Below are 23,529 nucleotides of genomic sequence, written 5' to 3'. Positions count from 1 at the left end.
GCATCCTATTGTTATTTAATCAAGAACAGCAGCAGCTGAAAGGTTTGTTTGAGCGGCGCCCTCTACTGTACAGTAGTAAATATGCATTTCCTTCAGCCTTAGGCTTATTCATTTAACTTTTGATGTGAAAGGGCCTTAACAATTGGCACAAATAGATTGTTTCAGCTGTTATTAAAAAACAAACAAACAAGCCCATGCAGGTGAGAAAAAGTAACGCAAAAGTAATGTAACGCATTACGTTCCATAAAAAGTAACCAAATAACGTACTTAGTTACTTTTTTGGGGAGTAACGCAATATTGTAATGCATTACTTTTAAAAGTAACTTTCCCCAACACTGCTCATAATATACATTGCAAATCACAACATTTTTCATTGATTCTCAAACGACTCGTCCGATGATTTAGTCTCTCTCTCTACCACTAGTCTTAGTCAGATGATTGAAACATTAGAAGAAGAACTAGTTTTTCAACCCGTACCTCCATCGCAAGGATGACTTGAGCAGGATGTTTCTCTGTGATACACTACTCAGTTTGAGGTACATTATGTGAAGTGAAAATAAAAATAAATAAATAAATAAAATACTTTCACAGCATCTTCTCGACATGATGTTAACCACACGAAAAAGCTACAGTGTTTTAAGGCCGGTCAAGTTCTTCGTGGGCGGACAATGTAGAACATTTGCCTAACATGATCTAGTGATGGGTCATTAATGAATGATTCTTTCATTTTTAACTTATAGGAATATAAGGAATACTTATGGACTCAGGAATAAGGTGAATAGTGAGTGAATCATCCATTTTGTCATGGCAACATCCTTTCTTTCGTTTTGTACAAAGTGTAGGCCATTCTGAAGTTATCATCGCTGTGCCTACTCATTCCGATAGAGCCGTTAGTAGGCTACGAGGGAGAATTTGCGGTTTCAAAAATTCATTTTTATAATAAAAAAAAAATATTAGGCCTTATTTATTTATTACCTTCAATTTCTAAGTTTGTGAATATATCTCTCATGGTTCTTGAATCTGCTAAAGAGTAGTAAACTTTATGATGATATTTACAATTATAATATAGACAATTTTTTTAAATTCTCATTTGCTACATAAATCTGTACATTTAAAAAAACATTATATATTAGATCAAATTTGCAGACTCAACTTTGCGTTGCTGCACATGATCGCTTTAAGGATAAGCCGAATTTCTACATGCATTAACAAAAACGGCTGTTAAGAAAAGTTCTAAGCAGAATTTTTGTGCCATCTCATGGTTTAAAAGAGAATAAAGTCAAAAGCGCCTTTTACACCGGTGCGCTTTTACCCCTGTTCTACCCTACGTATGTGAAGAGTTTGTATGTAGCCTATGTGAGCGTTTAGACTCTGGAGTAACATAATAAATGTAGGGCCTAACGTTCTGCACGAGTAACATTAGAAGCAGGGTCTCATTCTGCATTTCACATTGGTTTCAGTAAGCATTATATGTGTTTTCCCCCCAGTAATACAAACACATAAGCTGCCCAAGTGTTTCGTGTAGGCCTTATGGATGAGTGAATTTTGATCGCCTAGATGAAGTGTCACATCAGGCCTTGCTTCCCGCTTTCACTCACTGCACGGGTATAAAATGTTCTCTCACAAGACAAGTAAAGTGCAGAAGGTTATGCTTAAGTTGTTTGTTAGTTGGCAATAATTTAGGCCTATACTTTCCAGTCATAGTCTGTGTTTAGTGCTAATAACCTGGAAATGGATTAACTTGTGGATGACTGACAAGGACGAGTTCGGAGAAAACAGGTGATGTGTTTATTAATAGGCTACTTAATGTTGAAGATCATTTTGTCCGTCCATTCTCCTCACCAGTTGTCCTATGTTGGCTCATGGGGATGCTGGAGCCAGGAGCCCAATCCTAGCGTCTCGTTCTTAAGGCACGAAAACCACACGGGCAGGTGGCCAGTCCATCACGAGAACAGCGTGTCCTAGCCAGACACGATAAAACCACAAGGTCACTGTGTAATGCGGACCCTGCACACATTCACACACAAACTGACACCTACGGGAAATTTAGTATCTTAATTTCAACTGTCCTGCATATGTTTGGATTGTAGGACAAACCCTGAGCACAGCAAAACAGGGAGAACACAAAGGCTTTACCTCCAACAAGGGACCTTCTTTGAGGAGCGTATAACATTCAGGGTTGTCAAGTGTCACGCATTGAGCGAAATGAGTGACTGTCACGCTCTCCCGCCACACATTGTATTTCTCACGCTATAAAACTATTTGTAATATATTTAATATGCCGCAGCGCCCAAAACTCTGGCCGCGCCGCTCTCACTGTAGAATCGGCAGGTATCAAGCGAAGCGCGTCTCCTCTGGTGTTGTTCGTTGAGCTACACAATAGCCAATCAGAAAATAGCACTAATGTATCTGGGTAAGATTGAACGCAACAACCAATAAATTAAATTTATCCATCGCAAAAACGGAAAACGTTTTGAATTATCCGTCAGTAAAGATTTGTTGCCTTTGTCATGTCTGTTTGATCACACGATTATTTATGGCTTGTTGATTAACCGATTGATGATGGAACCGAACGGTATTTTCCTACTACGTTACATCATAGCTCAATAAATCATAAAAAAAAAACATCTGTGACATGTTTTTAACCAAGAATTTCTAAGTTGGATTTTGAAATTACAGATTGTTCATTGTCCAATCATTGTTTCTTCTTCCAGGGAAGAAGGTGATGGGGCCTAAACCCACCATACTTGAAGCCAGCAGCTGTCATACATGGAATGCAATGCTTGAACAAACCTTTTTTGTTCCAAATTACAAACACTGAGTGAAAGGTAAACCTGTAGATCCTCTTTATCTCAGTCAGAAGTTGTGTCTTGATGTCTAACCCTCCTAGAGAAACTCGAGGAGCTGGAAAATCAGGTTTCAGATTGGTTTAATGCAGGAAGAAGAAACTGACACATTTGCTTAACTTGATAGATGATTATGTTAATACAAAATAGTAGAGGCAGGGTCTGAGGATTTCATCATTCACAGGGTTTGACAGCTGAAAATGATACACTGTAAAATGTGAAAAGGGCTGGGCATTTACCCTTTGATGGGTAAATAATGTTTTTGGTAACCCCACACAGTAAAGGAGGGTGTTAACAACAACAGCAAGTAGCACAGGTGAGGAGGGTGGAGCTAAGTAACCAACAAAGGTGTGACATAGACAAACACAAGCAGATTTAGTAGGATACTACAGTACACGATAAGGAAATTTGCTAGAAACTAGGAAGGGGACGAATAAGAGGGGCCGATTACACTGCATAACATTGGGAATACAGCGGTGATGTATTCAACAATGGGATATTATTTTCATCATGGGAAACTATCTGAATAGAGAGAATCTGAAAATGAACATCACGGAGTAAGATCAGCTACAACCACAGTGACCAGCAGGTAGGGCAGTGGAGACCTGAAGACAAAATGACCACGATGCTTATGGGTTAGCAAGACGTGACTTTGTGCCTGTGTTTACAAAGTTATGTGTTGAATTAGCAGTCAGATTACTTGATAATGTATTTATTGCCAATTGAATTCAAATCATACATCATTTATGTAAAAGAAGGACAAAAGGCACTATAGAGAGTATAACATTACGGTTTAAAAGTTTGGCGTCAGTACAAATTTTTAACTGGTTTTGAAAAGTCTCAACAAGGCTGCATTTTTTAAGTAAAAAATACAGTAATATTGTGAAATATTGCAATTTAAAATAACTTTTATGTTTACATTTATATTGTGTCATGTAATTTAATCATGTGATGGCACAGCTGAATTTTAGCATAATTTCTCCAGTCTTCAGTGTCACATGATCCTTCAGAAATCATTTTAATATGCTGGTACTCAAGGAACATTTCTTATTATTATCATTGATGAAAACAGTCGTGCTGCTAAATATTTTCGGGGTAACTGTGATAAATGTTTCAGGATTCTTTAATGAATAAAAAAAGGTGTTTATTGTCATTTTAGATCAATTTAATGCATCCTTGCTGCATAAAAGTATTGAACAGTTTTTAAATACACTTTTTAAATACACTTACTCAGTAAAGATATTCATGCACAATATATCTAATTTGCTTTTGTGACTTTCTATATGTATATGAGGTGTCGTTGTGTAGTCTTTGAGAATGAAAAATGCAGACAAACAGGTTGAGCATCATAATCCAAATAAAAAAGCTGTTCCGTGTATGTGTCAGAGACAGAGCTAAAACAGCTGCCTTTTACTTCATAGTCCTAAAACACAATTAGTCACACTTATGTGCCTAGGAAAGAACACATTCGCCTTTTAGCACATCAAAGATGACAATTACAGCTATGAGCACACACAAACTATGGCAAATGTACTGTTGTACTGACTTCATAAAAAAATGCATTGGGTGTGTTCACTGTTTATTCACAAATGAGGTCATCTCATATTCCACTTAAAGCTCAAGTGTGTAGTGTAGCCTGTTTGAGAATATACTTAAAGATACCATATTATGTACACATATTTCACTTGTGTAAACAGTAAATATTTAACATGTGAAATGTATTTTCTATTATTCTTTCCTCATTCTCTCTGTGGTTATTCTAGAAAAACCCTTCTCAGAGCACTGATGATGAGAAACGATGCGTCTCAACTGCCAAAAGCCTTTTTATGATTAAAAAGACTGATCATGTTACACTGACCCAGAACTCAACATAATGTTTTATACTGCCATTATAAGAGATCCTAAGGAGGCTTTATTTTTTTAAATTGTAAAACCCACAGCATATTGTTTCAATCTTCTCTGCATTTTGGAACTCAACCTGCAACACAGTGCTATTTTGGTGAACAAGTAGGTAGCTAATAAAAAAAAAAAAAACTCTCCAACCTTTTAAATCCATATTCTGTCTCTGCACAGGATGGCGACCTCTTCCAGTTCTGCATATTCAGAATGTACACCTGGAGATACATTATGTGGTGAGTAGATCATGTCTGCCAGATAAAACACAGGCATCATCAACATTAGACAGCTGTCTCACCAAGGATGTAAGCGGAAATTTCAAACGTTCTGGCTTTTTATCATCTGATGATATTCCTTGCGAACATGTGATCTGCTCCCTCAGAGATACGTGTGTATGAACAGGAAGTGATAATCGTACCGGTGCTGTTTTTGATGGCTTTCTTGGTCACGCTGGCGTGTCTGCTACTACTGAGGTTCTGTCCTGAGAAGGTGGATCGACTGCAACCCCGCTCAAGTCGAGCAACCAGGACTAAGAGAAATTTGCAAGGCATTGATGGTGAGTGACTGCTACTATATATTTAAGAAGCAACATGGCAAGTTTTTTGTATATATACATAATACAGGGATTAAATGTAACTGCTGCATGCAAACTACTGTGCTTACGCGTAGTAGCAAGGGCGTAGGAAAATATTTGATGGTGCATTTCAGCACACCTCTTTTCTACACAGTGGAATTGTTTGCAAAGTGGCATGGTTTTGATACTCAATGCTTTCATTTAAGTAAACATACATGACATTTGACTTTATATTTTAATAAGAATCCTAGTCTGCTTTTTTCATACTTGAGATTCGTCACACCCCACCTAAACAATCTCTCTCACCCTCTTTCTTTCTCCTTTTGCGTAGCTCCTATTGGTCTGAATGCTTTGGAAGGTGAGCCAATAGCACTGGACACTACATCTTACATGACGTTCAACCCTACATCACAAGTTCGAGACTCCTATAGGCATAACCCTGCCTCCTTAAATGCACACGTGGACTTTATCGATGGTGGAGGCTCTTTTGGGGCCGCAGCTTCAGCTTTCACAAAGCCCAGGGAGCTTCCACGTCAGCGACTGCCAGAGAACTTCAAAGGGGTGTCTCCTCTCCCTGCATCATACTCTCTGAAGTCAGACAGCTCCGTCTCACTCTATAGGGCTCGTATGGAAAACAGAAATGTGGTGCTGCGTGTACTTAAAGGTGCCCGAGTGGTTTTTTATGACATGATCATAAAGTCAGACTGAGATCTTGAATTTCAGTTTCACTCTCTCTTTTTTTCATTCTCATATTCAGATTCAGCCAATAACCAGGAAAGTCAGTCATTCTTGGGCTTTGCGGCCTTCCTTTCCCAGTTAGGGCCTCATCCCTTCTTACCGGAGCTTCTGGGAGTAATATCCCTGCGGGTTCCTCTCATTACTGTTATTGAAGAGATGGAGAACAGAGATCTGCTCGGATTCCTGTGGAGGTGTAGACAGGTGAGATGTTGGACCAGGATGTTTTAAAGCTTATTTATACTTCTGCGTCGGACCTACGCCGGAGCCTCTACACTATACACAGCGCGTTTGTTTTCATTTATACTTCTGCGTCGTTGTCCGCGTTGACGCGCAATTACACATGCAGAGGGAGCATGTGAAACCCGAGGGAGGGGTTCTAGCAGACCAATCACAGCGCTTGCGCCCGCGTAGAATTGACACGTCGTTACATTTTTGGAGAGGTGCACGTCAGGGTACGCCGAAGGGTACGCGCGCTACACACAGCCTATGACGTAGCTACGGCGTAAGTTCGACGCAGAAGTATAAATTGGGCTTTATAGCAGTGGTTCTCAACTGGTGCATAACATCTTAAGGCCAAGTTATTATGAACATGTAAAAATAACTTGTTCACTTATTACATTTTGGGAACAAATTGATACGTCATGGGGACAATTATGGCCACAATATCTTTCTTTTTTTTGCATGTCATGTGTGGCGTGCCATAAATTGGCTCATTGATTTTTGTTTCAAAATGCTTTAAAATTGTTATTTATTTTTACATTTTAATATGCTGTTGTTGACCTCAAAAATTGTGCATCTAAATAAACCTAATGTTTTTTTGGTGCAAATTCATTTGGTACCTTGTTTACTCCATGTCTTGGCTGTAGTTTATGCTTGATGGCAATATATGGGGGATTTGAAGCAAAACAATTTGAGAACCACTGGTTATAGTGTTCACCAGGTCTACTGGTACATTAATCAGTGACTACACAATTTGTTACAAATAATTGTCATTTTCTATCTTCTCAAATCATAGTAATTTCAGTATCATTGATATATTACTATAGTTTTTAAGTTTCTTAGATTTTCTTTTCTTTTAAGTAATTATGGTTTTAGTTTTATTTAATAATAATAACACTGTCTCAAAAAGGATAATGTTGGAACAGACGGCATGCATCAGATGACAGAGAGAAAGATCTTCACCATGGCCTCACATGTGTCCTCTGCACTGGTGAGTACAAAGTTGTTATCACCACTATCAGGGAAAGATTCAAGGATTTTGGCATTTGAATTAACAATATAATCACTAGCAAATAAAATATCTTGGCCAATCATTATGTCATTTGATATTATTGCTCAGTTTCAAGGTTGGACATCATGGCAACACACCTTCTCACCTCTTTTTTTCTTTCTCTGTAGGACTTTCTCCATAGCAAAGATCTTCTCCACTGCAACATAAAGGCTCGTAGTGTACTGGTCAGCAGGCTTTGTACCGCAAAACTCTGGGGTTTGGATGATTTATATGCAAGGACATTAGAAAGTGCTAATCACAGTGAAGATCCTGGAAGAAAAAAGTGGCAGGCTCCTGAGCTATTGGCCAAGAGACCTGCCACTCCAAAAAGTGATGTGTAAGTAAAAAGCACAATTTATGTCATGAGAAAAAGCAACGTTCAAGTTTTCAACTAAAATATCTGTATTTCTTTTTTCTTTTCTTTTTCGCAGTTGGTCATTTGGGCTGCTGCTGTATGAAATGGTGACTCTCGGTGAGTCTATAGTCTGTTTTTTTTTAGATGATTTAAAGGGTAAATTCACCCAAAAATGTTTATTCTTTCATTAATTACTCACCCTCATGTCGTTTCAAACCTGTAAGACTTTCGTTCATCTTCAGAAGACAAATGAAGATAATTTTAATAAAATCTGAGAGCTTTCTGTACCTCCACTGGCAGCTACGCAACTACGACTTTTACACTTCAATAAGTTCATAAAGCAATCAACGAATATAAACAGAAGCTTAACAACCGAACCTGTTTGACGCACGAGAACAAACTTCATTGGTTCTTTCTGAAGCTCAAACATGCTGCGTAACAAACGAGAATTAACCTCATTGGTTCTCGCACATCAAGTGAACATGCTTGATGAGTGAGTTGATAAATGTTTATATGTGAATAAAAGACTAAATTCAATCTGTTCATCATATAAAGCGATCATGTCTTCTCAGAAAATTTAGACTAAACCACTCAATTCATATGGATTAGTTTTACAATCTCTTCATGAACTTTTCGAAGCGTCAAAGTGATAGTTGCGTAGCTGTCAATGGAGGGACAGAAAGCTCTAATTTCATAAAAAAATATCTTCATCTGTGTTCTGAAGATGAATGAAAGTCTTACGGATTTGGAACGACATGAGGGTAAGTAATTAATGCCAGAATTATTATTTTGGGTGAACTATCTCTTTAAGTCAACTATATACTGATAGAATGATTATCAAATCTCCCTTTAAGTTCTTTCTCACATTTTTGTTTATCCTATTTTTTACACTCTTTCCATACTTTCAGGTGAGGTCCCTTTTGCTGAAATCCCTGCAAAGGAACTTCTACAGTATCATCAGAGAGCCAAAACACTGAAGAAACCAAATAACTGTTCCAACTCACTGTAAATGCAACTTTAGAAACATTTGTTTTATAAAAATTATTGTATAATTTGTTTCTATTGTATTCTAATTTACTGTTCATACAGTGCTTGTTGTGTACATTCAAAATATAAATTTGCTACTGTTTTTCTCCAGTTACTCAATTATCAAAACCTGCGGTCATTGGAAGGAGCAGGACCGCCCATCATTGGCTGAGGTCAGGCATAAACTCCAATCTGGAGAGAAGAGTGCCAATGACAGCAGTATTCTCCGTGTGCCTGAGCCAATCAATCTTGAACAGTATCTGAAGGACGCGGGATATGGAGAATCCAACAACTACACAGTTTTCTAAACTCCAGATGGCTCCACATACAAATACATAGCATAGAAACTCTATTTCGTTTGTGATGTACACTAAGTTAACCAACACTATGCATCTCCAGTGATTCCTAAAGAGTGAATTGACTGTCGACCAGCCATACTGACGTTAAAAAAAGTAAAGAATGAAATGTTAATTTAAACGAATGCTTTCAAATATAAAACCTACTTTCTTTAATGTTGCTAAAATGTTCTGATTTTATTTATCAAATGACTATTTTATTGTACAGTAAGATATTTGAACCTGCTGATGATGTGGAAAGCTAGAACTGCTATGGGTCTGATCCATCAAGCAAAATTGAGATCCAGGACAGTCCAGAGCCAGTTTAATGAAGCAGCCTTGTTTAAAGACACGTGGCAAGTTCATTTGCACATTTACTACTGTATCATAATAAATAAATAGTTCTGGAAGTCACTGGAAAGTGACTATTTTTTAAAGCATCACACGAGCAAGATTGTTCCAAATAAGTCATGCTTATTCAAACCAACATCGAGAGTGTGATATTGCTTTAATAGAACAGTTCAATAAATAGAATTGAATATTGAGTAACTTACTTTTTAGATATAATACTGCCAACGAAAATACTTCCAAACGAAGACAATGCGGAATCGACGCGCATGGCGGTTCTTGCTGCATTGAATGAATCCGTTATTTCAACGAATCGGTTGAGTGAATGGTCAATATTTGACTCACTTCTGGTCACTCGTTTCCACCTACTGGCATAACGATTGTAACCTGCAGAAATAAGCCATTGAAAAGTCACTATATACACAAATTGACATTATACATACATTTAAAGATATTTCTTTAATTATAGCAAATTCAGAAATTGAACCCAAGTATTGTTCTTACACAATATTGATTAAAAATTTTAGAAAAATACTTTAAAAACAAAACAGAAAATGTGTATTATACATGAACAAAGCTGTCAATACATTTGGAACAGACAGGGGAAACAGCCAAACAGGAAATAAAGACTTGAGATGTGAATGTCACAGCACCTTCTTTATTCATATTAATGCATTCAAAGAAACTCAGCCATGTTAAGAGCACCAGCACACAGCTTTCTCAGGCTCTCTCTCTCTCTCTCTCATACACACTCACACTTGCTCTCATGTGCTGCAAGGCTCTCAGGTAAAGCTACTAATACTTGTCTATGAAGCTGGTAAACTGTAACCAAAAATAATGGTGCAATTTTTAATACAAATGAAAGATTTCCTACAATCATCTACTGTAGTAAAAAAAAGAGAAAATAAACAATATGTTGTTCCAGGATCAGTTATCCAAGCACTCCTTCAGTCTGTTATTTAAAAAAAGAAATAAAACCTACTTCCATTCAGTAATACTGTGTAAGAACATAGCTCCAGATTTTTCATCTCTCACAGCCTCTGACCCATGGACACAGAAAGCTGCTGTATGAGATCACTAATGGCTGAAACGACTATTTATGATGCCATAGTGACTGCAGGAGCCACATATAGACAAGTTATTTAGCAATCATATTTGTATTAACTTCCAAAATAGCACACAAAGACAACCGACAGTCCCCTAGTCAAGTGCTGATCAACCGAAAATAACAATTTTCCAAAGAAAAATAGTGAAATGATGCTCGGGTGGGAGGCCCAGAAAAAGATGCAGCTGTCAAGAGGCAACATACTGTTATTTTTAGAAAGGCAACTTATTCACGTCTTTGACTCTGATAGTCAAAAACACTATAGGAATAACATTGATTACTGTCTCTAATGTCATCATCAGTCATACTTTGATTACAAATGTATAAAAAAAACTAACAATCACAAAAGTACACAAACATACTGACTTTAAGACAACACATTTACAGTGACAGCAAGAAAACAGACGCAAGACTCCCATGCCCATTCAAACAAACCCAAAAACCCAGGACTGAGATTTTGTTTATCATCTCCAAACAAATCGATTTAGTCATTTAAAGATTACACATGATCATATTTGTGCTATTTTTCCTTTAGGATCACTTCCAATATTCTTTCTCGAAGTGTTTGAAAACAGGACAAATTAAAGTGAGAATTAGTCAGGTACAATCTAGCCATCATTGAAAACAATACCATTAATAATGCAGGCTTTTACTTCTAAACAAAAATACTAAGGTAAATAATTTGCTTTTAAAGGGATAGGCCTCCCCAAAATGAAAATTCTTTCATCATTTACTGACCCTCAAGTTGTTCCAAACCTGTATGAGTTTATTTCTTCTGTTGAACACAAAATATTTTAAAGAATGTTGGTAATCAAAGAGTTGGTAATCAACTTCCATAGTAAGTACGAACAAAAAATTACTATGGAAGTCAATGGCCACCTGGTAACTCTTGGTAACTGTCTGGTTACCCACAATTTTTAAAAATATCTTGGTTTGTGCTTAAAAAAGACAACAAAAAAATCATACAGGTTTGGAACAACATGAGGGAGAGTAAATGATGACAAGATTTTCATTTGTGGTTAAACGATCCCTTTAATAAGGCATCACTTATTATTTTACCCTTCAGATGACATTCTCTCCCGTTCTTTTCCCTGTTGTTTTGATTAAACTTTAGGTCAAATCAAAAGTCTTTTCATCCCCATCAGTTTCAGTTTCTCAGGCTGGTGACGGAAGTATAAAGCTCTAATCCTGCAACTCATCTCTCTCTCCAACCCTCGCTCAATCCCTCAGGCTGTTGATAGACGCGCAGATTTTGAGAGCAGGACCGAGTTTGATGTTCATAGTGGACATGAGATGCTCTTCTTTGAGAAGCAACAGCGCCTGCCCATCAATCTCCTGGGACAGGAACTGGGATGCCAAGTCCTCACAACCTGACAAGAGTTGTCACAATGGAGGAGTACATTAAAAAAATTCGTAAATATACAGTTAAACACAAAGCAGGCCTCACGTTTGGCATCAGAATACTAACCTTGAAGAGAAGAAATGAACTGACACACTTCATCCACACTCCAGCGAGCAGGGTTGCCAGATAAGAAGTGGTTCTCGTCCACTGGGAGGCCACTTGGTGCCGTGTCATCCAACTGAGGGCCACAGTGGGTTGGTCTCGGGCACGAGAAGGACGAGCTGGGAGAGAGTGAGAAGAAGTCTTCTTCTTCCTCACAGCTGGAGATGTCCTCAGAACGACTAGATTCTGAACGACACTGCGAAAGAGAAAAAGGCATATTTATTTACTTTGTTTTGAAATTTCAAAAAATAAACTTATTTAAAACCTAGAAGCTGTAAAACCATACATGTTTAATTTCAGTTGCCCTTAGGTTAACTTTGGGATCAGTAGGATTTTACATTGAAACAAGTCTCATGCTCTATTCTCACGCATTTACTTTATCAAAAATGCAGTAAAACAATAATATTTTGACATATTATTTACATTTTTCTTCTCTATTTTAATATATAACATTTAAAATTGAAGTTTATTCCCATGATAGCAAAACTGAATTTTCTTTCAGGATTCTTTAAAGAACAGAAAGTTCAAAGGAACAGTATTTATTATTTTTGAAACATTTTAAATGTCTTTACTGTAACTATTGGTCAATTCAATGCATCCTTGCTGAATAAAAGTATTAAATTCTTTAAAAAAAACATCGTACAGACCCGAAACTGCAATGTCTATCATCTCACCTTTACTGGAAGATGCCTGCCTGATATTTTAGCACAGGCTATCTCAGAGCTGCTCCTGCGAGGACCCCTGCGCCTAGCAATAACATCCTGCACTACAGGGCTCCCTGGTGGCCGTTCAGCACCCTCAAGTCCCCTACTAACACGGTAGTGGTTACTGCAGCTGACATTGTACCTGAATCAAAAGGTTCAGAAGTCAGTGATAAAACAATACACACTCAATCAGGTTATTCATAGTTAGTTACATTTTTTCTATATAATTTTGTTGAATTAAAAACTTTTTAAGAATCTATCAATGATATGGGGATGATTTTGGTCTGACCTCTTGGCACAGGTTTTGGAACAGAAGCGCTTGGATCGTCTGAACTGGTTGGCTGGTGCAAACCTTTGACAGTATTCACACTTTAACTCTGTAAACAATATATAGACACAATGTGTAAGAGACAGAGAGAGAAAATATAAATAATATGTCTAAACAACTTAAACCGTTTTTCCACAAAGCTTTGTTTGAAACACACGACCACTCACTATCAGAACGGATGTTCTCTCGGTGTAGTATGGGTGGAACAGCCACAGGAAGTTCTTTCACTGGCCCAGTCACCTGTCAATAAGCAGGAAAATTTCATGCATGTTCTATTCCTCTCAGACCATTGGTCCATAAATTAATGAATGTTTTAATACTTGATTATCTTTCTACAGTGGCAAAACACATTTTGCCTTTGCATGAATCACTAGATTCGTATTAAGCAGAAAGACTTACAGGGAAAGGTTCGGCTCCCTCCTGGATAACAAAGCCCTCAATGAGGTGAGTGAGAACCTGAGGTTTGACCACAGCCTGTGGGACAGGTGCTCGATCGCCCTGTCCTCCAACACGAGGAAGAGGGAGAGAAAGAGAGAGAGTAGGAGGAGAAGAGAATGCCATCTCTGGGGCTAAATCAGAAAATAGACAGGGAGAAACAGATAGTTCAGAAAAGCAAAAATATTAATAAAAAGACAGATGGGAAGAGTAAATACTGCTATTCATACAGATAATAAATTGTAATATATATATATATATATAAGCTATTAGTATTTTCAAAGATTAACTTTAAGTGAGTGTTGTTAAATGATGGCAAAGGTAAAACAAGGGGGGATTGAGTATGAGCAATTAAATATCCAGTGTCGTCCATTAAGATTAATAAAAAATGGATTATAACCAATATGGAACCGATATTATGTGCATCTGTAATCATGACAGGCTGGTTGTGCATTTGATAACATGAAAAAAAAAATTGTTTATGCTATTTAAAAATACATTTTATAAAAGTATGAATTAATCCTTTAGCCATAAAAATGTGACCAACAACAGTTGTGCTGGTCTTCTATTTTTGTGGAAAACGCGATACATTTTTTTCAGAATTTGTTGATGAATAGAAAGTTCAAAATAACAGCATTTATTTGAAGAAGAATTTCTTTTGTGATAAAAAAAGGCTTTACTTTTACTTATAATCAATTTAATTTGTTTTTCCCGAATTAAAGTGTTTTAAAAAAAAACATTTTGGGGCACTACAAAAACAGCATTTTGTATGAAACACTGTGTCTCAGGCATACCATCCCTTGCCTATGGCTTACCTGTATCTAGTGAAGGAGCTGGTGAAAGAGGAGGGGCGGAGTCTTGCATTAACAGACTTGCATTGATGGTCTCGGTTGACATCTCATTGGGTAAATCAGATTCTGATTTCCTTTTTAATGGACCAATCACAGGTTTTGTCTTTGAGAGAAGGAAGATCACACAAGTGTCACAGTATAAACACATCATGAGGAAATACAGTTCACCTATTATTATCTACTAACCTGAACTGGTCCAGACTGAACGAACACAGAGTCTCCAGAGTTATTCTGTCCATCCATCGAGTGTGTGACAGATGCAGAATTGCCATGACTCAACGCTGCGCACTGATTGGTCTGCATCTGAGACATTGGGAGGGCACTTTGGGCTGTTTTAAGGCACATGCCGGCTCCACCCGTTTCCACAGGAGTCATCATAGTAACAACATTGCTACCGGAGTTATTGACGGGTATAACAGCTGTGGCATCCTGCTGGGCGCAACAAGTCCGAGCCTGGGCCACTGCTAATGCCTGGGAGTTTCCTAGTGTGCTCTGCCTTGCGCCAACCAGCTGAACTGGGATGTGGGGAGGGTGATGACCCCCCGTTGCCTGGCCATTGTTTGGTGGTGCTGGGAGAATGGGCGGTGGGTGACGAGGGGGCATCTGCACTGGCAGCCTATGCCCCTGAGCCGTTTTGGGTTGAATGGGCACATGCCCTGTTCCATGACCCAGTTTTTCCGAGCTCAGATTCACCCCTGTCTGCTGGAGTGGCTGCACCACTAACGTCTGGGCAGTCATGTTGGATTTGGTTGCCACCGTGCCCATCGGATAGCCTTGAGAAGATGTGGGAACATTGGATGTGGGCACCAGGATGTGGGTTACGGTGGCCGCAGCAGCTGGTACTCCACGAGCTTGGCACAAGCCAGATTGAGAAAGAAGGAGCTGGGAGAGAGGGAGTGAGGGGGAAGACGAGGAGGACGGAGGGTTGGAGGAACCTCCTGCTTGCTGTGGGGTGACAGCGGATTGGTTAGAGCCCTTCACAGTGAGGCCAGACATATTGGGATTGGTGGTGTTGGAGTAGTTTTGCAGTTTGGTGTTGGCGAGCGGTTGAGTCTGCGCTTGGATCTGCTGTGCTAACTGACCAAACTGCTGCTGAGTCTGAGGCTGCTGGTTAAGTGGATATGAACCTTAAAGTCATAGAAAGATAGAGAAACTACAGTTCAATTCATAGTCAGTGCATTTGGAAATGACTACAGCAGACGCATACATCTAGGAATTTAAAAGGAAATGTTTAACAATAAGCAATATTTGAAAATGAATAGTCAATAATTGTCCATATTTAAAGCTGCAGTCGGCAAGTCTGGTAGATTGAGGGGACTTAGCAATTTTTTTTACTGTTTACAACTCTCATGCCCCTCCCCCACAACCACGAGCACCCACCCATAGAGTTCGTGCTCGTCAGTGCGTGTGCACCAGATTTTCTGTGAACGCACCCGTCTCTTCAGCATCGATCAACACCATGGAGTACTTGGAGGTAGGCTGTCCTGGCTAATCTACCCATAGATAGAAATTGATAGATTTTCTCTCCGCCATCATGCTCACGAACTGTGATTGTTAGATCTCACACAGCCCTGCGCTGATTGGACCAGGAGAACCGGGAGCAGTGGATTTTTGCATAACAAATAACAGGCTCTAGGTGGAGGTAGAAGTGCGGGTTTTTTTCTAAAACAGGCTGATTTATGTTGTTCTGTCGGAGCATAGTGTCGGTTTCAGTGAATATGATCAAAAAAATCTTGGCGACTGCAGCTTTAAATATTATGCAATATTCTGTCAGATAAGCTAAATTATCTAGCTGGCTGACATGAAGTATTGTAATAGCCTTGGTAGTATCATTAAGAATAGGTTGAAAATTACAAGCCAATCTGAAATGTTTTGCTCATCAAGACTGAATTTATGTAATCAAAATTACAGTAAAAACAGTAAAAAAAAAAAAAATTCTGTCATGGAATAAATAAAAATGTCATGGATAGATATATGTGAATAATAAATAATACATGATAAGATTAAACATTTGAAATTAGAATACATTTATATTTTTTGCGTTGGGGCAGGGCAAGCGAAAATCTGAACTACTGGCTCAACTGGGCAAGCAGAAACAACCTGTTGAGGCCTATAATATCTTAATTTTATTCCTCACCACTCGTCTCCTTCCTGTCTGCAAACTCGGTCTTCACAGTAGCCACCCTTGGAGTGGACACGCAGCGCATTGCCAAGTTCTGTACCTAAAAATGGGAGAGAAAAAAGAAATAATGCAAGAGGCAAAACAATGAAAAATGTGAAAGGGACCAACATCACAATGAACAATGATCTCAACACTAAGGTCCAACCGCGCATGATATGACAGGTTTCCACCGACAAGTAATTTGTCTTTTTAAAAACAGTGAAATTTTACAGTGAAATTCTGTAAAACAGAATTACAGCCAGTAAGAATATCTTTGAGGTTTAATGGACGCTTTTCACATTTCCGGGGTTCTGAGAAGCGGATGTTGCCACAGTTGGGTAAACTTCTATAGCCGTTAACAGGAGCAAATACCATTTTTGTATTTCCCTTTGCTCCTGAAGAAAAAGAAAAAAATCTGTGATTTCCAAAGAGGGAGAAAATATAGAGAGATTGACTACAGCAGTGAGTAGAGAGAAAGATGTCAAATTTGCCATTATTCCCTCAGTCGTTGTAGGTAGCCAAGGCAATATAACACAAAGTATAGCGTTTTAAATTGATTACAAATGAAATACACAAAAACCAAGCGACCTAAAGAATGTCTTGTTGCATGGTGAAGATGTTTAGGAAATAGGATTTATACGACAGTGTAAGAGTAGAGACAAAAATCACTCAGAAGGCCAAATGTCATACACACCTGATCATTGTCTGACTGGTTACTTGAGGATGTAGGACTCGTTTCCTGTTGCTGCTGCTGGGTTTGCTGTTGGGCAACCGTTGCTACAGCAGCTGTCGCTGTACCGCCAGGCATGAAAATGAGCTGAGGGGCGAGAGGTGTCTTGAGAGAGCGGTTTACCTGTGTGGTGGAAAAAACAGTTAAATCACACCCTTAAGAAAAGAGCGAGCTTGGATAAGTATTATATTAAAGTTCACCAGGTGAACAGTTTCATACTGTAGTTATGACAAGTTGTAAAAACATATGTTATGTCTGGATTTAAGTACTATGACAAGGCACTTACTCTCAGGTACATCTGACCCTGTCCACCAGAGTTTCCACCTAACAAAACTGACTGGCTAAGGGCTGTTGATGTTGCCAAGGTGGCAGGTCCTATCGGACGGGGGTTTGACATGGTCCCTCCACCAGAAGTGGTACTTAAGTTCACCTAAAAAAAAGCACACCACAGATCAGCTTTTACTTATTTAATAAAACATTCCAAAATGATCAACAAAAGCATAAACCCTTGTGCATCCTTATGGACATTTTTGTCTTTTCAGTTTTGTTTTTGGATCACTTTGCCTTTGTTAATCCTAACTGCATGAATGTTGGCACAGGTGTGTATTTTTATTGGAATTTTACTATTTCAGCCCCATTCCCTTTAAAAAAATCTATTTTGCACTAGGTACAAAAAATAGTTCCTCTCAGCGCCTTTTGGACAAAAATGTCCCCATTGAAACCCATTAAAACTGCAATTTTCAATCCCAGGGCCATTTAACTATAAACATTGCCTACATTCTGTTGGCAAGGCTTCAAAATTTTAATTTTTACGATTTTTTACCAGATGCTGGTGCCATTTTTTCAAGTTTGGCCTATAGAGCAAAAACTTGCTTTATTCCTGTTTTCGGCTTCTGCATATTATAGAGCAAATTGGGTAAATTATGCAACGATAATTGTGTGGGTGTGTTGGTATGGATGTCTGAGTGCGGTTGGTATGTGTGTTATAAAAAAAATATGTGTGTGTGCATGTTTGTGTTTGTAATATTGAGACAGAAAAACTGACCTGCAAATAATAAATCCAATCACTGTGTGCACCGGTGGAGTTTTGCTGGCACCCAATGGAGAAAATCTGTTACTGCGCCCAAACAAAATCTTACCAAAGCTAATTTTTTGGAGATATCAACCTCAAATTTGGAACACAACTTATTGAGCTTTATGGCTTTGATTTTCTAGCTGTTTTAGAGTTCAACTTGATACATAAAATATATCTTTTATATAAAAAATAATGTTCATAAATAATTTTCAGAAACTTAACTTTTCAGAAACTGGATTTACTTATTCATTTTTTTACTTCAGCAATAATCTGACAAGGGTCTTCTTTAAAATGCCAAACTTAAGTCTGTGCTCCCAAGCTTCAAATTTTTATGACAGTTTTTTGACAGGACATTTTTGTCCTGTGTGTAACTTTTTTTTAATTGATGCACAAGGGCTAAGAGCACAAACAGAGAATCAGAAACTGAGCATAGTTAGTTATGATACTCATACATACATATTTATGATACCAATCCACAATTTGCTTACTGACTTGTGATTAAACCACATCATGTTCATTCATTGGACAGAGGAGAGCTGGGGCCTCATTTATAAAACTGTGCGTAGGATCCTTACTTAAAGTGTACGTGCGCCAGAAAGCCAAAAATGGCTAATGCAAAAAAATATTCAGACTTATAAAACCGTGCGTACGACGGAACCTGGGCAGAATTCACTTTATAAATCCCAGTCAGCGGAAGATTGTGCGCATATGCGTCTCCTCCCCGAAACAACCATATATGGAGCTTACAACGCCTAGTTTTACTATGCATATCCTCATCTGCATAACATTTGCATATGATTATTCATCCACGTGATAACATGTTTAGGTACAATAGTCTTGTACAATAGTACAATTAGGAAAATATGAAATGCGGATGTGATGTCACATTAGTTGATCATTTAGTAGCCTATCCTTGCCCTGTTTTTGAGTAAAATACATTTCGGAGAAAGTTTTTCTCAATCTCTTCCACTGGCCAAAGAGTATTTTTAATTGATTTATGTTTTTAATGGAAACAGATAGACCTTGTTGTGCATTATTTGCACGAAACTATTTTCTCAGACAATCTGCTATTATCATGATAAGCAATTATCTCTGTAGTTAAAACATTAAAACACAGGATGCAAGAGGAAAAGTGTTCGAAAGCATTGCATCCACAACAAATATTTCTATTTATTGAATAGCCTATAAAAATGTTGTAACTTTTCAGTAATGATTTCATGTAATTTAAGTGTTTAACTACATTAATCAGAATGGCATATTTAATCTAAATATTTACAACAGAAGTAAAACATAGTTTAATTCATTATTTTATTATTTATTTAAACTGTTATTGTGAACATGAACTGTATTTATGATTAGGACTTATAATTAAGATTTACGGTTTTAGATGTGTTAGAGGCTATATATGAGTCAGTTCCACTAAACGGCCCAACGCGCTTTTAAGAAGGGATGGATGTTTGCTTCATGTGATAGGCTTGGTGAGTAAAATTTTATTTGTATTATCTTTCTGTATATGTATAATTTTTTTAGATTTTCTGTCTAAAAGTGACCAAAAAGACATGTAACTCCAGCTCACCATCGGTGTCGCCAAATTGCTCCATCTACCAAAACGTTTGTACGCATGGGTCAGAGTTTGCGTGCAGGTGCGCAAATTTTCCCGTCAAGTTTGTTTTTATAAATCACAACTTGTGGCGTACGCCTCTTTCAGGGCCTGTTTTGTGTGTACGCAACGGTTATAAATGAGGCCCTTGGACCCTGACTGAGCCTGGTTTCTCCTAAGGGTTTTTTCTCCATTTTGTCACCTGTTGACATGGAGTTTGGGTTCCTTGCCACGGTCACCTCTGGCTTGCCTAGTTGGGGACACTTAATATGCAACAATATTATTGATCTGACTGTACTAACACTATTGCATGAGAACTGAACTGAGCTGAATAATGACATCACTGATTTTTGCAGAGCAATAATTATTGGTCTTTTGCAATAATTAATGATCTTCAATACGGAAATAAATCAACACTAAACTGACTTCAGCAGAGCAATGAGACTTATTTTCTTTTTAAAGCTGCTTTACAGATTAATTGAACTCCGTTTGCATCACTGAATCATTTTCTTGTTGATCACTGTAAAGCTGCTTTGAAACTTTCTATATTGTATAAAGCGCTATAAAAATAAAAGTGTTTTGACTTGATTTGCAACAATTATTTAATAGATTTAAAACCAGAGACTCACTGTGCATTGTGCTGTGCTTGTAGCTTGAGAGACGCTGTTACTGGGAGAGCTGGACTGACGACTGGCTGCAAGAGTTGCCTGAAAATATCAAAAGGAAACCTCTAAACAACATTTGCAGAACGACACTACAAGTAGAATCAAATCTTTAAAGGGTGGTGCATTTTTAGATCTGAAATTAATTACATCAATCTACAAACACATTTAAGAACCTAAACGAAAGAATATTTTTTCAATGAAATGTTAATAATAATAATAATAATAATGGTAATCATAAATCAAATAACATTAATGAAAATAAATAATAAAATGATTATTAGTTTTTTTGCAATAATTTAGGTAAATCATACAACTACAATGTTACATGTAAAATAATTACATATGTTGCTAAAACAATGCTTATATAAACAAGATTATCTATACTACCATTCAAAAGTTTGGGGTTGGTAAGATTTTTTAATGCTTTTGAAAGAAGTCACCAAGGTTGAATTTATTCCATTCAAAAAAGCAAAAAACGTAATATTGTGAAATATTATTACAATTTAACAGTTTTCTGTTTTTAATACATTTTGAAATGTGATTTATTCCTGTGGCGGCATTACCCCAGTCCTCAGTGTCACATGATCCTTCAGAAATCATTCTAATATGCTGATGTGGTGCTCAAAAAAAAAAAAAAAAATTTTTTTTTTGCATTTCTTAAATTTCACAATAAAAAAATAAAAAAATAAAAAACTAGTAGGGTACTACAAACACAGGCCCATTTGATTCATACATTTGAGTGAGTTACATAACAAGTCCATTTCCACCATCATATTTTACATTTATGTGCTTCCAGTCTCAGGTCATGGGTCATTTTTTCCATTGCACATATTTCCTCCATGATATTCCTCCATTGGTCCAGACTCAAAGGTTAAAAAAATATATTTTTTAATAATTATTATCAGCATATATCCAGTATTCTTTGATGAATAGAAAGTTAAAAAGAACAGCAATTTTTTTAATAGAAATCTTTTGTAACATTATACATTTATTTACTATTACTTTTGATCAATTTAATGCAACCTTGCTGTAAAAAAATATTAATTTCTTTCAAATAAATAAATAAATAAAATACTGACACCAAACTTAATTTATCCAACCAGGTAAAGATGATGAATTCTCTAGTGAAACACTAGGGCTGAGACTTTAGTCCTACAGACTAATTTTACAAGCTGGTGGATTTTTTTAAAAGATAATTTGCATAATTTGGTTGTTTTTCACCATCCATCAGGGCAAATATCTCGAATACATTTTTTCTTCCCTGGTGAACTAAAATGATTTTTTGTGGATTTTGCATGACATGATTGACTGAATTAGCCATACCTGTTGCACAGCAGCCAGGTTGTGCAGTTGAGCGTTATTGATCTGCTGCTGCAGCATCAGCTGCTGGAAGTACTGAGCTGCATTGGGCTGCCTCTGTAGTGCCTGCAGAGCCTGGAAACATATTTAAGAGTACTACAGACAACTACATTTCCCAATAATCAAGACATTCAAAGTCAAGCCGAGGCACTGAGGTGAATAAATTAATTTGGCTGTTAGTCTAGTTCGCTGTTGCTTTGTGACCCACCTGCACAGCTTGCCTTTCATAGAGAGACATTTGAGCTATCTGAGGGGGGCGGGAGTTTCCCCCTGATGCTGCACTGCTATTGGCTGAGCTGGAGTTGGTCTGGTCTTCTCCTGCCTCCATGCTCACTGGATGGACGACCAGTCAATCAAACTTTGTAATAGAATACCAGAGAAAAATATGCACAAATAAACAATTTAGAACGGGATTTTATGCTTAATCCACTTCATAAAATGTTAATTGAAACGAATAAAAGTCGTTTGAACACTTTCGCACAGACACTTGTTAACTTGTAAGAGCCCCTAAGTCTTTTAAAATCATGAGTAGAATATCTTTAAAATAATGCACCGATATCAATTAAGTAAGTTTTAACATGCATAACAGTAAAAACGAATAAGTAGATGTTTTAGTTATCTGTCATCTGCGGGTGATCGAGGTTTCTATGCAATATTTACGTATCAGCAAGTTGCAGAGCTTACTAGACAAAATAACACCATGCACAATCATTTATTTTAATATGTGTATGAGCAGAAGCAATGCATAGGGTGAAAATAAACACCATGTCCACTCCCAGTATCTCAACTGCAGCTGCAAAAATGTTGGCGGACTGGCGACTCCTAAAGTGCCAAACAGACATAATCTTACCTATCTGCGATCGGCAGCGTTTTTGCTTCCCCCTCTCGTAATGGAAATAACCACCTGGAAACGTTGAGTCCACAGTGCCTGTAATCGACGTAATATAGTTCCAGTAGGTGTTTATTTTTTTGCTTTTTAAGTATTGTTGGAATTCTTCAAACAACGGTGATTGTGATGAGGCTCAAAAAAAGCGATGAAACACCTCCCCGCCCCCCGTACTGTTTACTATTCTTTTTCCGGCGCCAAAAATGACGTACCAGATAGAAGTCTGAAGCGGTGTCTTATTATTACATAATAAAAGTCTTGTCTGTCTTTCTGTGTGCCCATCCATCTATCTTTCTATCTATCTGTACATATCCATCCATCCATCCATGCATGCATCTATCTAATCTGTCAAATGAATGGGTAAATATGCCTGCTGTACATACATGCAATACATATATAGGCTAATAGGCTACATGTTAAATATTAAAATAATAATAACAATCCATGAGTGAAAACTACCAGTGCCAAGTTCTTAAATTTAAAAGCAAACAGTTTGATTATATATATATATATATATATATATATATATATATATATATATATATATATATCAAATGGTGAATTTTCCTTTTCCTTTCCTTTTCATTTCTTAAATGTTTTTAAACATTTTAAGGTAAATTACTTTTTATAAATATAATGCCTTTTTGAATATCAAGACTATAATTTTCTTACCACATTTGTCATGAATTAAAAAGTCAAATTTACAGTAAGTCAGTTGTGCCTCATTGACTTTGGCAA

At 37.4% G+C, this 23,529-nt stretch overlaps 2 protein-coding genes and 1 long non-coding RNA gene across 4 annotated transcripts; 1 reads left to right on the top strand and 2 right to left on the bottom strand.

The window, feature by feature from the left end:
- Nucleotides 1–1,823: 1,823 nt before the first annotated feature.
- LOC143723700 (uncharacterized) lies at nucleotides 1,824–5,301 on the bottom strand. 2 transcript variants are annotated; one of them, XR_013197165.1, is made up of 3 exons: nucleotides 5,161–5,301; nucleotides 4,890–4,993; nucleotides 1,824–1,961 (listed from the first exon to the last, which is right to left on the bottom strand). It is a non-coding gene; the product is annotated as an uncharacterized LOC143723700 (long non-coding RNA). The 2 variants fall into 2 exon arrangements; XR_013197166.1 differs by having other exon boundaries at nucleotides 1,886–2,007.
- On the top strand, nucleotides 2,901–10,035 carry styk1b (serine/threonine/tyrosine kinase 1b). Its single transcript, XM_077216413.1, has 10 exons — nucleotides 2,901–3,435; nucleotides 4,920–4,978; nucleotides 5,125–5,298; nucleotides 5,648–5,980; nucleotides 6,074–6,255; nucleotides 7,184–7,264; nucleotides 7,453–7,661; nucleotides 7,756–7,796; nucleotides 8,588–8,684; nucleotides 8,818–10,035. The coding sequence occupies exons 2-10, from the start codon at nucleotides 4,921–4,923 to the stop codon at nucleotides 9,011–9,013; spliced, it is 1,371 nt and encodes a 456-aa protein (XP_077072528.1). The 5' UTR covers nucleotides 2,901–3,435; nucleotide 4,920; the 3' UTR covers nucleotides 9,014–10,035.
- phc1 (polyhomeotic homolog 1) lies at nucleotides 10,027–22,985 on the bottom strand. Its single transcript, XM_077216401.1, has 15 exons — nucleotides 22,756–22,985; nucleotides 22,114–22,263; nucleotides 21,870–21,980; nucleotides 20,511–20,588; nucleotides 17,493–17,636; nucleotides 17,171–17,329; nucleotides 16,453–16,537; nucleotides 14,502–15,442; nucleotides 14,280–14,418; nucleotides 13,429–13,598; nucleotides 13,197–13,269; nucleotides 12,991–13,078; nucleotides 12,672–12,843; nucleotides 11,962–12,193; nucleotides 10,027–11,863 (listed from the first exon to the last, which is right to left on the bottom strand). Exons 2-15 carry the CDS (start codon nucleotides 22,231–22,233, stop codon nucleotides 11,712–11,714), a joined length of 2,664 nt encoding a protein of 887 aa, XP_077072516.1. The 5' UTR covers nucleotides 22,234–22,263; nucleotides 22,756–22,985; the 3' UTR covers nucleotides 10,027–11,711.
- Nucleotides 22,986–23,529: the final 544 nt, after the last annotated feature.

This window comes from Siphateles boraxobius, unplaced genomic scaffold (assembly GCF_051911475.1).
Source record: "Siphateles boraxobius isolate OS27281-9 unplaced genomic scaffold, OSU_SipBor_1 12, whole genome shotgun sequence".
Classification (NCBI taxonomy): domain Eukaryota; kingdom Metazoa; phylum Chordata; class Actinopteri; order Cypriniformes; family Leuciscidae; genus Siphateles; species Siphateles boraxobius.
The sequence above is the reverse complement of the archived record's forward strand: the minus strand, read 5'-3'. Positions and strand labels throughout refer to the sequence as shown.